General features: G+C 42.2%; 2 protein-coding genes across 2 annotated transcripts; both read right to left on the minus strand.

The window, feature by feature from the left end:
* Positions 1–1,370: 1,370 nt before the first annotated feature.
* On the minus strand, positions 1,371–6,661 carry htr3a (5-hydroxytryptamine (serotonin) receptor 3A; the record flags this gene model as incomplete). The annotated part of the gene is made up of 9 exons (XM_079737807.1): positions 1,371–1,723; positions 2,190–2,468; positions 3,105–3,315; positions 3,601–3,761; positions 5,228–5,397; positions 5,857–5,966; positions 6,100–6,144; positions 6,340–6,503; positions 6,592–6,661. The coding sequence occupies 9 exons, from the start codon at positions 6,659–6,661 to the stop codon at positions 1,371–1,373; spliced, it is 1,563 nt and encodes a 520-aa protein (XP_079593933.1).
* A 2,332-nt stretch (positions 6,662–8,993) lies between these two features.
* htr3b (5-hydroxytryptamine (serotonin) receptor 3B) lies at positions 8,994–15,015 on the minus strand (the record flags this gene model as incomplete). The annotated part of the gene is made up of 9 exons (XM_079738771.1): positions 8,994–9,268; positions 9,636–9,857; positions 10,239–10,449; positions 12,244–12,401; positions 12,888–13,057; positions 13,521–13,630; positions 14,017–14,061; positions 14,283–14,437; positions 14,982–15,015. 9 exons carry the CDS (start codon positions 15,013–15,015, stop codon positions 8,994–8,996), a joined length of 1,380 nt encoding a protein of 459 aa, XP_079594897.1.
* Positions 15,016–15,559: the final 544 nt, after the last annotated feature.

The raw sequence follows: 15,559 nt of genomic DNA on the forward strand, positions 1-15,559 counted from the left end.
TGTATTGTTCGCTAACTTTTTCTCTGCGTCTGTCTATGTCTTTCCTGTGCTTGCTGCCTCTCTCGCTCTCTCTCTCTCTCGCTCTCTCTTCTTGCACTCGCGCTCTCTCGCTTTCTCTCTCCAGTGAATGACCCCCAACGTAAAAGAACACATGATTGGCTTCTACAAAGAAAGACTTTGCAAGCACTTACATAGGCATGGTGTCATATTCATGTATTTTTATTCATTCAAAACATGATTAGGCATACATAAACTCCTAACCACACACTTAACTGGAAGCATTCACAAAGGAAATCAGCAGAAAATGTGCTATGCAAAAATTGTAAAAGCAATTGAAAGTCATTATACCTTATAATGATACACTTTTGACAGCCATGTCAAAAGTGCCTCATTATGATGTCTCTTTTCGGCGCTAATGACCAATATCCAGAAAGTCTTTGATACAATAGGGACACATAAGTATGGCTTATCAAGAGTTATTTTTTTCTCAACTAAGTATTTTTTGAATTAATAAATTCGAAGTAATGAAACTGACCTGTGTTTTGACTTTTTGGAAGTATGTCAGTAAGCTTGGGGAAGAAAAGCCTTTATTTTTTTTAAGAATATATTGAGTGTGGTACAACTCTTCCTGAACACATTGGGTGCTGGAGGCTGTGGCTTCGTCTTCAGCATAATACAAAAGCTCACATCCAGGATTAACATATGGATTGTATCAACACGACACAACACTGTTAAGTTAAGTAGATAATAAGTACACACATCATTTGCCCTTTTACAACCAATTTCCTCTCTTGATTTCAAAATTGAATAGTAGGCTAAAATATGGTTTGTTGGTTTTAATAGGTAAACCGGGTTGATCAAGTTAATGAATAGCATGAATTATATCCAGAGTGAGCTTAATCCAGCCTTAGCGTCAGACTTGTTATGTACAGTGTGTATAATTCTCCAAACACTGTTTGCAATCCCAGCAAAACAATTCCTATGGGATATCGTTGTGGTTGCTTTTTTGTTAATATTTAAAGATAATCAGTCATCTAACATGTCGTTATGCTCATCACCGGTATCTTACATCAGCGTATCCGGCGGCAACAATAATATACAAGAATATGTGAAGACGAGTATACTACGCACTGAAATCCCACCTGGATGCCCATGTCTCCATCTGTCCTCCCCTGTTTCTTAGAGCACTGTACATGTGTGCATGACTAAGTAAAGTAGCCTGCGGCCGCAATGACACCTCTTACTCTCTAACCGCTGTACCCCCCAGCGCCCCCCCGGGGCTCCCCTATCGCTACTCGGGTGGCCTGCTGCTCCACACAACCTCGGCGGGGCGGGGCGCTTCGGCTCTGCGCGCTAAAGAGTCGTAATCCTCAGACGATCTGCCACACCGACCACAGGGTGCCGAGCGTGAGGCTGTACGCTACCATGGCAACCAAGTAGACCCGGAACAGCAGCACGTCCAGCACATAGCCGATCTGCAGCCACTCCTTGGCGACCTCCCGGCATTTGTCCCTCTTCTCCAGGAAGTGGCGTATGGAGGTCACTTCCTGCAGGATGTTGTCCACCACCGGCGGGACGCCAAGGCCCCCCAGGAGACCCCCCCCGTCCCGTTCGGTTAGGTGAGGGGGGTGGTGGTGGTGGTGGCTGGTGGGGCCGCCCAGTCCGTCAAGCCCCACTAGCCCCGTATGGCCCATCTCGCAGGTGTGGTGGAGAGAGCAGGGCCCTGGAATACATGGAGGGCAGATCAGCCTTCTGTTTAGCCGGAGTTGGACTGAGATCAACCACGCTCTTAGGGGATATCTTCTTTTCAGATATGACCAAAAAATTAAGAATATATATATAAAACAAAAATGACGATTGTTATATCCTAAAAATAACAAATGAGTCATGTTTAGTTTTAAAGTTATTCAATTATTAGTAAATAAAGTCACTTTCAGGTTCAAATGGCTGCAAGCATGGTCATTGCATGCTCAATTGCAGTTCTGCGCCAATGTGATGAAATGTGGATCATACCAGGGCAATCGAACGGCGAGCTCGCCAGGTTCAGAGAACAGGCGTGTATCATAAGGGTGGAGGACGGAACGTGTGAAAACGTCTCTTCTCTCTTTTCTTCTCCTCCCCTACCATTCAATTCACTATGAAGTCCCTTTAAAACAAAACAACCCCTCCAATCATGCCCCCCGGGTCACCTCTCCCGTAGCCGGGCTCCTTGAAGCGCTCCAGGTCGGAAGCGGCCTGGGAGGAGGACGAGGAGGAGGAGGAGGAGGAGGAGGAGTGTGTGGACAGCATGGAGCACAGGCGGTGCTTGGTGTGGATGCAGAAGAGGACGGGGGCTTTCTCCAGCACCAGCCGCTTCAGCCAGTCGGGAGCGGGCCGCTGCAGGTCCTGCTTGTGCACGAGGCGCACGATGATAATGGTCTCGGCCAGGCTGATCACCAGCAGCGCCATGCACACCACGAAGTACACGCCTGGAGGAGGCGGGAGGAAACAGGTAGGGTGTGAGTCAGACCCAAAGGTCCACGTTGTACCTGGGGCCATGTTAGATACAACATGCAACTGCATTGTAAACCTGTGCGCAATAATTATAATGTATCGAATAGAAAATGTCACTGTTAATCGCTTTGGTTACTAGTGTCTGCAAAATGTCTCCATAGCGATAGAGTCTGTGAGAGTCTGTGCCTTCTACATTTTTCCTTACAGGAAAAAATCAAGTGTAAATATTATGGATATTATCTGGTGAAGACAGTGTTGTTTGCCATTGAGAAAATATTGTGTGGAAAGAAACTGTAACAGAACTCCTGGAAAGAGGTATCGCACAGGAGAACATTAATCGGTTGGTGAATTGGTTGATTTTTCATTAACGGGAAACCATTAATGCGTTTTTAAGAGCTCTTTGTTATGTACTGCAAATACAACAATAATCAAAACAATGCACTGTGGAAACATGTTTTAATTTAGATTATTAAGCTGATAAAAAAAATAACTAATATGTTATCATTGTTGGTAACTGTGGTACAAGCAGCATAAACGGCTGTCCCGTTGTTGGAAAACAACGAACATCATACTATGCGTTATATGACGTTAACGGCTTAACTTCCACGTACCTATGAGGGGGGTTCCGATGGCGGTGGCGGGCAGCGTGTCAGACACGATGATGAGGAAGACGGAGTAGCCCAGCAGCAGCGTCACCTTAAAGGAGACCCTCTCCCCGCTGTCGGGGGGCAGGTAGAAGCCCACGATGTCCATCACCATCAGGAAGATGCTGGGCAGCAGCAGGTTCACCGTGTAGAAGAGCGGCCGCCTTCGGATCACCACCTGACCAGGGTAGGCAAGGGTTGAGCATGGTTGGGTTTAGGAGCTGACCAGGGTAGGCAAGGGTTGTGTATTTAAAAGGTTTAAAAACATACGATAAATGGAGGAAGGAAAATATGTAGTTGTAGAAATGTAAGTTCTTTTTTTTAGCATTAGATGTAAAAGAAAGAATGTCACTTGAGATTTGTCTCCAAAAGTGGCACACTTTTTTAGCTCTAGCGTCGCCATGCTCTGTCTTTCTTCAGCGGAATAAGTTGAATAAAATAAATTGATTATCAAAGAGCTCACGTGGAACTTCATCTCGGCATAGTAGTCGTCGTTGTCCAGGCTGAAGGACTTGTAGGCAGACAGCACGTGGAGCAGCTCCCACTCCCCCTGGTTCATGAACAGGCTGTGGTCTTCCTTCAGCTCCTGGGGGCTCCGCATTAGCGTGATGTTGATGTCTTTGACTGCAGTGGGGAGGCACAAGCGACCAGACAGCGAAGCAACCTACCTTATTCACTGATAGCCATGTTGGTTAATTGGGTGGAGAAACTTCTTGAATCTTTTGGGTGAACCGTGAACTCATTAATGCATTGTTTTTAGTTCTGCGTTCCATTTCCCCAGGCAGCATTTAGATGCATGTTGATTGAGTTTCCATGGTTTCCCCAAAGATTCTAGAAGGTTTCCGAAACCAACTGGCTACTAGGTGAATAAGGCCAATAGTGAGAGAGCAATAGGCAGAGTTAATGACGTTTATAATCAAGCCGGTTTTGTTAGGAAAAAATACTGCAACACTTTATAGAATTACATTTTTTTCTCTATTGCTAATCAAAACTGTAATTTATGAATAGCTTTAAAAAATGTGTTTGGTTGCATGAATTTGTTGCCTTGACTTTATTCTGTAAAGAAATATTTCTCCCTCTGAACTCATAACACTTTTCCCTATATTTCTAGGACTGAAATCGAGTATTGATTTTTTGACAAATAGTTTTTATATTTTGACACCCCTCGTACAAGACACAGAATATGTATATATTGAGGTAGATAGATGGGTCCAGTAAAATACTTGGATAGATCTGTAGGTAGGCAAAAATGTGATGACATTTAAACCCAGTTTTAAAAGCACACCAGGCATAATCGGATGGACAACATATGTAACCTTGTCAACATAGCACTGCTGACATAACATAAGTCAAGCAAAACGTGACTATCTTTTGGAATGATCTACGACAAAACATCAAACCGTTGTTTCTTTCATCTGACTTCACAGATTGGCGTTCTGATTCTCCTCTTTTACAGAGAGAGGCGTCTCAACAGAGCTATGTGTGGGCAGAAGACCTCACTAGAAACTAAGGAATTATCATAATGGTTACAATATTCCTCTGCAAAACATTTGTGACAATTTGTAAACCTACACAAGAGTTTTGTGTATTTTGAACATCTTTGAACATCAGTATTCCCCTTGTGTCTTCCTTTGGATATTGCCCCCCCCTATTCTTATTTCACTGATCAAAATACATGATATGTGTCCAGATTCAAATAAACTTCAAAACAACGGCGCAGATGGATGTAGACAGAACATGTGCGTGCATGCTGATCACAACAGGCGCTGCTGCCCGGGGAGCCATCCTGAAAGAGGTTCTTTCAACCTCAGATCTCAAACGTTTGTGTGGAACAGAGAAATCCACAGGGTTTGACATAACAGGGTTTGTCCAGTCCAATAAGATTAGGAACTCCCTAATCTAAGACAAAGTATCCATATTGGACTTCATTTGGGACATCTATATAATTTAACATCTCCTGCTGTAATTATATAAACGCAAAGATTACAAGAGAATTTCTGTTATTTGGGAGATTTCACAAAGATTTTTTAAAATTGATTTAAAAAAATTGATTGATTGATTTTATTTAATGAAAGTGGTAATGAGCATACTGGTATGGAGCCAGCTCTGGAAGGTGAGGCTGCAGTTCTGGACATCGAAGGGGAAGTTGTAGATGTTGAGGGTGCAGGCAGTGACCACCTGGATGGGCTTGTAGTTGCTAACCAGGCCCTCGTGGGTGACGTAGACGAAGGGAATGTCCGGGGACTTGCCCACGTCTACGCTGCGGAGAGAGAGGGAGACCGACACACGCAAAGAGATTTCTCAGAGTGTGAAGGACATTAAGGTGACTAATAACAACATGGTGGGACATTTTACTGGCTGTTCCCTTCAATCTGTGTTTGAATATTCATATGAAATATTATTCAAAAAGACATTCCGCACCCACAATTGATCTATGATTTAATTTACAGCATTTCAACAGATAGTATAGTAGAAATAGTCAGCTGTTATTTAATACTGTAAATATATGAAGTTATAATTATTATAATATACATATGTTAGTATGTTACTGTTATCCACAGTAATTTGACACAGAGCAGTCTGTTTCTAATGTGACACATGCAATACTATAAATATACATGTTGTACTCATCCTCATCTATTTACCTACACTAGTATACACCCGGTACTGTAACGAGATGGTCTATATTTGGTCCTAAACTTCTCCACAGGATACTTACAACTCGTTGATCAGTATGTCCGGCACCCACACATTGGCAGTTGGAATAGAGACTTGTTTCACCTCATCAAAGTCTTCCGGGTTCCAGACCATGAATTCATCAGTCCATGCCTAACGCATGCAACACAACAAATAAAGTATGTAGTCGTATGGAATGAACATAAATTTTTTGTTTTGCAATGTGATTTCATTATTGCTAGGACATTTTTAAATTGGTATTGTGGAATTGCTTTCAATAACTTACCTGCCTGTACCAAATGTACGTTGTTAACACCTGGTTCTTTTCATCCTAAAATAAGGGGGTCGAAAAACCAAAATGAGACTTAAAAGTTCCTACAACGTGTTTGCGTGTTAATCCATCAGAGCTAAACACGTTATCGACATCGATCCCAACTTGGTTGGTTTTGCGTTGGGTATGCGTGTCCTAACTTATGTAGCGTGCAATAATCATAACATTGATAACATTGAAGTGATAAAAACTTACCACGTTGAGGATGGAGTAAATCATGAGGTCGATTGCCACCGAGGTGGAGTCGCGCCAGTCCTTCACGGGTCGAACCCCTTTCTTGTACCCAGCGCTCAGGAACTCGGACAGACGCACCAAAGTGGCATTGGCAAATCGTCCCATGCTGTTGCCAATCTTTTTAACTATTGGAAAGTAGTGGAGGGGATTTATTTGGCATGCGTGAAGGTTTAAAAGTATTGGAAATGCATCGCAACCCTTTGGTTATCGTACCTGGAGAAGCTGGTAGGACGCCCTGAACGAGGAGGAAAACAAGAGCTGTCCATGGTACCGAAAGTCTCATTCTGGAGTTGGTTTGTCGTATTTCGAACGAGTTTGAAAAATAGAATCTTTGCTGTTAAAAGTTTCTAAGCTATACACTTTGTAATCTATAGCCGACCTGTGTTTACAGAAGCATATATCTGCTGTGCTGTGCTGCTGGCTCCCTGGTCAAAAACCATGTGACGTCGTTGGACCCACGAGGGTGTGTCCTCCCCAAGGCAGGACTCACCGCTTGAGATAGTTTGTAAGCGTAAACAAGTCTCTATTCCAACTGCTTGAATATAAAGGTAAAGATTGCTCTTATGGGACACGTGACAAGATTACAAGTCCCATTTTAAACCTTTTGATAACCTATTATACTCTTTGAAATAAAATGAATATATTTATTATGTATGCATCATAACCCTATCCCAAAAATTTAAATGTTAGAGCTTTTGTCATTCATTTGAAGTGACCTGAATTCCAACTGCCTAAATCTATTTCAAATGTTGCAATTTTACATTTTAATATGCTTTACTAGGTGGAAACACGTTTTTATTGCTGGGGAAATGCAACATCTTGTACTACTAGTCCTTATGATATATACATATATATATATATATATATATATATATATATATATATATATATATATATATATATATATATATATATATATATATAATGTAAGAAACTGTAAAGGTCTTTCAAATAAATAGTTGTGTTAGGCATTGAAGAGTTGAAAGGGTGATGTCCTCGAGTTGAAGGGGTGAGACGAGGCATGCTCAGATGGCTCATTGGTCAGCTCTAACGCATCATAAGAGATGTCTCTGGGTTCAAGCCTGAAAATGTGGCAGCCTATACATGATTTGAACACTTGACACTGTAAGAATTGGCCACTGTAAAGAAAAAACATTAAAGCAAAAACTATTGAAACAGCGTACAATTTTAGAACACTTAAAACAAAAAACACAAGAGCTATTTCTATGGCAAAACGACAAACATGGCAAATCTGTCTGGCTAATGGGCAGATTTATATCACAGTCTATTCATAGCCCTTAATTAATAAAGTTATTATTGCACTGACGGGAAGTACCTCTGTTGTTTCAGCGCTGTCTCCTCTGCCAGATAACTTTACATCATGTAACACAATCCACTAGAGGTGTATGCCGGTAATGTGGAAAAATTATAGTACCACAGGGGGAGACTAGGCTACTGTGAAGTGCCTTTTTATTAATTTCTCACGGCTATTAGGGAGCCACAAGGGTAGGATGTTATGAACCAAGTGCTTTAAATGGTCTCTATTGATTGGTTTAGGGGGCCGGCAGAGGTTGGGTAGGCACACACTTGAGTGGCTGTGATTTATTTATTATGTATTATGCAGATTGGATCCAAAGTGATGTGTTTGTTTTATCTTTTGTAAAACACTGCATTGAGACGTCTATTACTTCTTATTTATGGATTAAATATGATGACATGTTTACCTAAATATGCTGAAGTCTCCGTCCTTCTGTTATGTTCCAGTGAGGTAAACTGTTAATTTGTAAAACACATTGATTATGGCTTCCTAATTTATAAACAAAACACAGTTTTTCTTTTCACATTTTCCAATATTTCCATATTGTGTACATATTACAATAATAATCACAGATACAGATGACACTGTTTTATTAACAGATTAGGGAAAGAATATAATTTGCATTCCAATTCTGACATATATAGATACAGCCACAATATCAGAGAGTACCAGGGACATATGGCATATAGGTGGTTTGAGCTGTGGTAAACGCTGGGTTAATCCAAGGGGCGAAGTGGGGCTAAAGTGGGGCTTGTAACATTGTTAACAATCCAGTAGATGGTTTGAATCCTTATACAGTCTATGGTTCAAATCCTTATTCAGTCTATGATATAAACCCTTATACAGTCTATGGTTTAAATCATTATACAGACTATGGTTTTAATCCTTATACATTTTATGGTTTACATCCTTATACAGTCAATGGTTTAAACCCTTATACAGTCTATGGTTCAAATCCTTATGAAGTCTATGATTTAAACCCTTATACAGTCTACGGTTTAAATCCTTATACAGACTATGGTTTAAACCATTATACAGTCTATGGTTCAAATCTTTATGAAGTATATGATTTAAACCCTTATACAGTCTACGGTTTAAATCCTTATACAGACTATGGTTTAAACCATTATACAGTCTATGGTTCAAATCTTTATGAAGTATATGATTTAAACCCTTATACAGTCTATGGTTTAAATCCTTATACAGACTATGGTTTCAATCCTTATACAGTCTTAGGTTTAAACACTTACACAGTCTATGTTTTGAATCATCATACAGTCGATGCATTCAACACCTGTCAGGCCAGGCCCCAGCTGAGCCAGAGCAGCACCAGAGTGGAAGTGTACAGGATCAGGATGAACAGGTACACACGGAACAGGGCGCGGTCCACCTTGGAGCAGAGCACCAGCCACTTGCCCTGGGCCGCATCCTCGCTCTCCCCCTCGGCGAGGGCGAGGCGCAGGCAGAGCAGGTCCTGGAGGATCCAGTCCAGCCTGGAGCTCAGACCGTCCCAGAGATCCTCCAGGGACAGCACGGGACTCTCTCTGGGAGGGAGGCGGTCGAAACCGTAGCCTAGCATAATAGAGATGGGGAACACAAACAGAATTTTTAAACTGTTATGCTTTTTTTTGTTCTGTCTTGTTTTGAGCGTCTGGATCTTTCGATACTATAACACGTTGGCTTTGTAGTCGCAAAGCCAACGTGTTAAGATTGCATTAACGTTGCGTCACATTATAACTACAATCACGATGTTGTATATTAACACCCCTCTCACGCTGAATGTAGAGCTGTACACACACTTACGTGTGTGTACAATATTCAAACACCTACGTGTGTGAATATTGATAGTGTCAATCTGAGAAAATTGTTATTTATGAAAACGAATAAAAAATAAATGTAAAGGAGTTCATTTTTTGTGTTCATGTTCCCGCTCACTCACTTCCTGGCGCCTGCAGGGCGAGGTCGTCTAGCGTCCTGGTGGAGGCGGTGGTGAAGATGCTCTCGGCAAAGCTCTGGCCCAGGGAGCCGTAGCGGTCCAGCAGCTGGGCCGACACCGACATCTGCCGCACCTCCGTCTCCCCGTGGTGCAGCAGCTTGATGGCCAGGATGGACTTGGCAAGGCTCAGCATCAGCAAGGCCATGCAGGCCGCAAAGAACACCCCTGGGAATCAGGGGGTGAGGAGGAAGAGAACCGGGCATTGGGTTCGCATTGGGTTCTTTGGCTATATACAGTGCATCGATTTTATATATTGTAGAATCGATGAATTCTAATAAAATAATGTTCATAAAAAAAAAAAATATATATATATATATATATATATATATATATATACTTGTTGTGAAAAGCAACAAATAAGAAAGAGCAATGTTTAAAAATAAATGCTGAACTAATCACATGAGCCGATTTTTCCATTCATCCATCCTGGTAAGTGATGGGGCCCCTGCTGACAAACCAGCAATGTAAAAAAAAACACTGGAACTCTGGTTGATTTACGAGACGTACTGAGCCAAAAGCGGCCCTGACAGCATACCAAGTGCTTACCTATGAGTGGAGTAGTGACTGCGGTGGCAGGTAGTTCATCCATCAGGTTGACTCTGAAGACGGTGTATCCCAGGAGAGTGCTGGTCTTGAAGGTGACGCGTGTGCCGCTGTTGATGGGCAGGTAGAAGCTCATGACATCCACCAACATGAGGAAGATACTGGGGATAAGTAAACCCACCACGTAGAGCAACGGCCGTCGCCTGATCAGCACCTGAAAGTGACCCTGGAAATGAGTATTGACCATTGCACAATTCTTCTAGTTCAGTGTTATCTTTGACTGTCCTGCTGAGCATGAATATTGATAGTAGGGTTAGGGCTTAACCCTTTTAATTAATAATCTGCTATTTTTACACCCTAACCCTACAATTTTCCCATAACTAAACCTTAATACAGAATCCTGTATTAGGGCTCTGTATTACAACCCTAACCCTAACCCGTTACCCAAAAAACCCAACCCTAAACCCAAACCCTAACACTAAAACCAAACCTCAGCCCTAAAACCAAACGCTATAAACCAAAATACTAACCCTTAAACCAAACCCTTAACCTCAAACCAAACCCTAGAATTAAAATGTGCGAACACTTGAACCATACGCTAAAGCACTTACCCTAATACGAAAACTTAAACCAAAAACCCATAAACCAAAAAGGTAGAGGTTGAAATGAAATCTCTACAAAATAATAGTCTACCAGTTTTTTCAGTCACCCCTTTTCGATTTGCAAATAAATAGCAGCCCAGTGGAGCAAATAATGATTGAAACCAGCTGCTAAGTGCATGGTTTGGGCAAAAAATGCACCTCTGTGTCCTGCCGTATTTCATAATTATCAGAGATGTGTGCTATGGCTCTTTGAACATCGATAATAATATCCCTCATTCTGGGCACTGGTGTCACCGTGCCTGATAGCATTCATGACTGACCTTGTTCTACAGTCCTCCAAAGATCTCCACACAATCAGCATAGTTTTACCAGTGGGCCAGCTCCCGGCCATGAGTAGAGAGAGAAGGCCGTAACTGAAAGCCTTTAGCCCTTTGAGCAGAGTAAAGAGCTGCCAAGCCATCGCACTCAGCTCCACAGCCTCTCTCACTACATCTCCACCTGCAATGGGCCGTGAGCCCATTTCCCCTCGCCACTAACAAGTAGTCCATTGATCAGCCAGCCACTGAGACAGTCTCATTATAGCCCCTCTCTTTTTCTCTTAACCCCCCACCCACCTCAGTCTCATTCTTGCTCTCTCTCTCTCTCCCTGTCTCTCTCTCAAACACATGGACACACAGACACACCTACACAAGGGCACACACATACAAACACACACACACACACACACACACACACACACACACACACACACACACACACACACACACACACACACACACACACAAACACTGTCCTCTTTACAAGCCAGACCACCCCAGTCTCATCTTTTAGCATTAGCTCACTACCAGAATCCATGAGGGTTCGCAGCAAATTGCTTAAACGCCTACACAGTGTGAGAAAGAGTCAAAGAGAGCGAGGGAGAGAGGGAGGGACGGAGGGAGAGAGATAGGCCTGCAGATGGCCAGGGGTTTAACATTGCCATCGATAAGCAATTACATTCATCACAAGGCAGTTACAGACTTATTGGGAGTGCAAATAGATTACAGCGGAGGATTTAATTTGAAGGATCGAAAAAACAGAAGTGGATGTACAAGGCATGCTTTAATGTGAAGCTTAAATGTTCACTTGTTCACTTCAGCAGCTAAAACAAACAATGATGAATCTTAAGAAAGACCAAACCTCGTTCTCATTAATAACAAAATATCATGCATGGGGTGTGTGATGTTGAATTATTAAACACATATTACATATATATTTTCAAAGTCAACTAAGGCCCCATATACAGTGGATTGAGTCGACTTCAGGAAAACCCTTAACATATTGACATTCTCCCCCCTAGGCTCTGCATGAGCGGACAAAGCGTGTACACTAGGAGGGCACATGAAACGTTTGCAGGCCTTACGCACATTGAACTGAATGTGAGCGTATTCCACCCCGGCCTGTTGGAGCTGCCAGTAGTGGGAGGGGATGGACAGCAGCTCCCACTCCCCGTCGTTCATGAACTCTGTCTGCTCGCTGGCGATGGCCTCGGCACTCCTCCACAGAGCCAGGTCTAGTTCCTGCACTGGAGACGGGACACGGGACATGGGAGGCACGGGCCAATCAGGTGAAAGGGGAGGAGTTACAGTGACGTAAAGGAAAGGAAATCAGTGAGAAGCCGGCTGCTCAACTGCATGATGGAAGTGTGTGGGGATGAGGGATGGTGGAAGGTCGTGTCAGAAGCACAGGATTAGAGAGGATGGAGGAAAAGTGTGTTGGAGGAGGGATGGATACATTGTGTTCAGTCGTGTATGGAGTGAGATCTACACCATTTATGATTGTGTGTTCCGTGATTGGGCTTACGTGCCCTCTTGTTCGGTCACTTTAAAGAGTAACCCAACACCTCAGTAAAACTACGACTGGCGAAAGAATATATCAGAATTGAGCCCCCTCTCTAGTCTCACATGGAGACTTTCACTTAAAAGTGTGTGAGTTGTGCATTGTGTGGAATTTATTCTTAAATCCCTCTGCAATTCTCTCCCTCTAAAAATACAAGCCTTGAAAAGAGGACCTGAGTGGAGCCAGCTGCGGAAGGTGAGGGAGCAGTTCTGCTTGTCAAACGGGAAGGCGTACAGCTCCAGTTTGCAGGCCAGCACAGCCTGGATGGGCCGGTAATTCTTCACCAGCCCAGAGGAGTTGACGTAGACGTAGGGGATAGGAGGGGACTTTCCCTCATCCACGCTGCCAAAACATACACCAGGAGAATGTTATTGAATGGCTTACTATTAAGCCAACGCAATTCATGCAAAGTGATGGATAATGCGTATAGATACATGTCATTCAGGAGCTAGGTTACGGTTTGGCATCTTTGTCGAGCCTTTGCAGCTACACTATCATTAAATTGGGACATTGCTATTGAAGAGTAACGCTTAACACTAAAATCTGAATTCAGGACATAGGAAAAGTAGGTTACTGCATTTGTATGCAGTTCACGCCATATACAAGCTACCTGGAAACACCAATTGTGTGCCCCCCTTAATGTTTATCCTGCAATTGAAATACAGATTCAGCTGTATGAAAAAATAGGCAATTCTTACATCTATTTGCATGCATGGGTCCCCACTTTACAATTCTTATTTGCTCGCTAATTTTGGAATCCAAGGACGGAATAAATACTGGATTATTAGATTTTTTTCCCCCTTACAATTCACTGACGATAACATCAGGTACCCAGATGGCATCTGACAACAGCGAGATCTCAGTGATTCCATCAAACTCCTCAGGATCCCACACCAAGAACTCATCCGTCCAGATCTGATAGCAGCACAGAAAGACACACAATGATATCTAAGGACATCTCAGCAGGGGAGCTGACAGCAAACATCTGTAAGGAAAAAATACAGTCTTTATGTTCCCTAGACTCAAATGGAAAGTGACTGAGACGGATAGATATACATTCACCTGCACATGCTTGTATCGGTGCATATAAGCAAACATCCATTTTCAATGAGATATTCTTATTGAAAAGGTCAGTGCAACCAATGCTGTGCTCCCAGCAAAAGGCTCACACACACAACAATGCACACATGAATGCACCTATCCTGAATGCAATCATTTTCCATTAGGCACCACCATACTGCAGTTCCAACACTGTTATATTTGATAAAGAAATAACTTAGAATAATTTAGAATACACTTACTTGTCTGTACCAAATACATGTGGTAAGGCTCTGGGTTTTTCCATCCTAGGTAAAATTAAGTAAAGAAGGAAGGACTGGATGAATGAATCAAGTGACGAATGAAAGGAAGAATTAAATAAGTGTATAACAGTACTACAATCCTACTAGGCCATATTAGGTTCTGGCACACGTCTCTCTTTATGTATTGAAGCGATTAAACAGTTTTTAATCTGAATTGTAATCTCTATAAATGAATCTGTAAATGCTGAAGCTGTTTAAGCGTGTACCACATTGAGGATGGACTGCAGGATGAGGTCTATGTAGACCACGGTCGGGCTGGTCCAGTTCTGCACGGGCCGGACCCCAGAGCCGTAGCCCCGCAGCAGGGTCCTCGTCAGCTGGTTCAGGGAGGACCTCTTGTGCTTCTCGGGCACACAGGCCACTTAAGCAGGAGGGTAACAAGACCTGGGTTATCTGAGGGTTTATTCATTCACTAACATGGTCAACACTTTTCTTTCCGGTAAAGTGAGATATGGAGGAAAACGTCATGTCATTTATCATTTGTTGTCAACCATGACAACATCTGAACATTTATAATGAGGAATTGCAAAAATGTGCCACTCAATTGAACACAATTTTAGTAAGGATAAAACAGCAATGTCAAGACCAAATACGCGTGATATTATATGACGACCATACTCTCATTCTCTGAACAACCAAACAAACAATTATACTAATAGTAGGTAAAGAAGATGAGAAGAAGAAAAATAATATTAAAATGAATTATATCATTGAATGAATACATTGTTGTGGCAGAAACACAACAGAACACAACGAAAGGGATTAAGGCAATTACCAAAAGCAGTATTAAGAACAAAGAACACGTCATAAATACTGTCACATATCACAAAAAAAGTTATATTTGAACAGGATTCTCCTCCTGCAACATCCCTATCATGTTCAAAACAACATACAGAGCGTCTTACCTGAAGACAGCAGCAGCAGCCAGATGTATTTCATGGTCGCTATCAAGCGCCTTCACAGCGTATGCCCAGGTCTTCACAGGTCCAGTTGAAATAAAGAAACGATTTAAAAACAAAAATACTAATGCATACTCAAAACACAACAGACATTGTGTTTTGAGGAGCAGTTTGCGTAGAGGTACAGCGAGATGGAATTGCGTATGAAAGTTGGTACTGCTGGTATTGATTTTGCAATGCTATGGAGTAACTTGATGCGGACGGTTATGAGTGTGGAAGGAGACAATTCTTTCCCCCAGAGAGGCTGTGCCATGCTGTTCTGTTGGTTCATCATAGCAAAGGATGATGTATTGAATGTTTTCTTTTTCATTAAATACCCAAATATGAAAATGATTTACACCAATGTGCAATAAAGACAATGAATCTTTGTACTATTTTTTTTTTTCTTATTTGGATAATCCTTCAATGCATCTTATTTAGGGATGGAATGCCTACTATACATTATGTAGTAGTAGTAGTAGTAGAGGTAGATGCAATGGAAAAATTTTGTCACAAAAGATGGCAGGTACTTTCTTATGTAGGTG

This window comes from Pollachius pollachius (assembly GCF_949987615.1).
Source record: "Pollachius pollachius genome assembly, chromosome: 6".
NCBI lineage: Eukaryota > Metazoa > Chordata > Actinopteri > Gadiformes > Gadidae > Pollachius > Pollachius pollachius.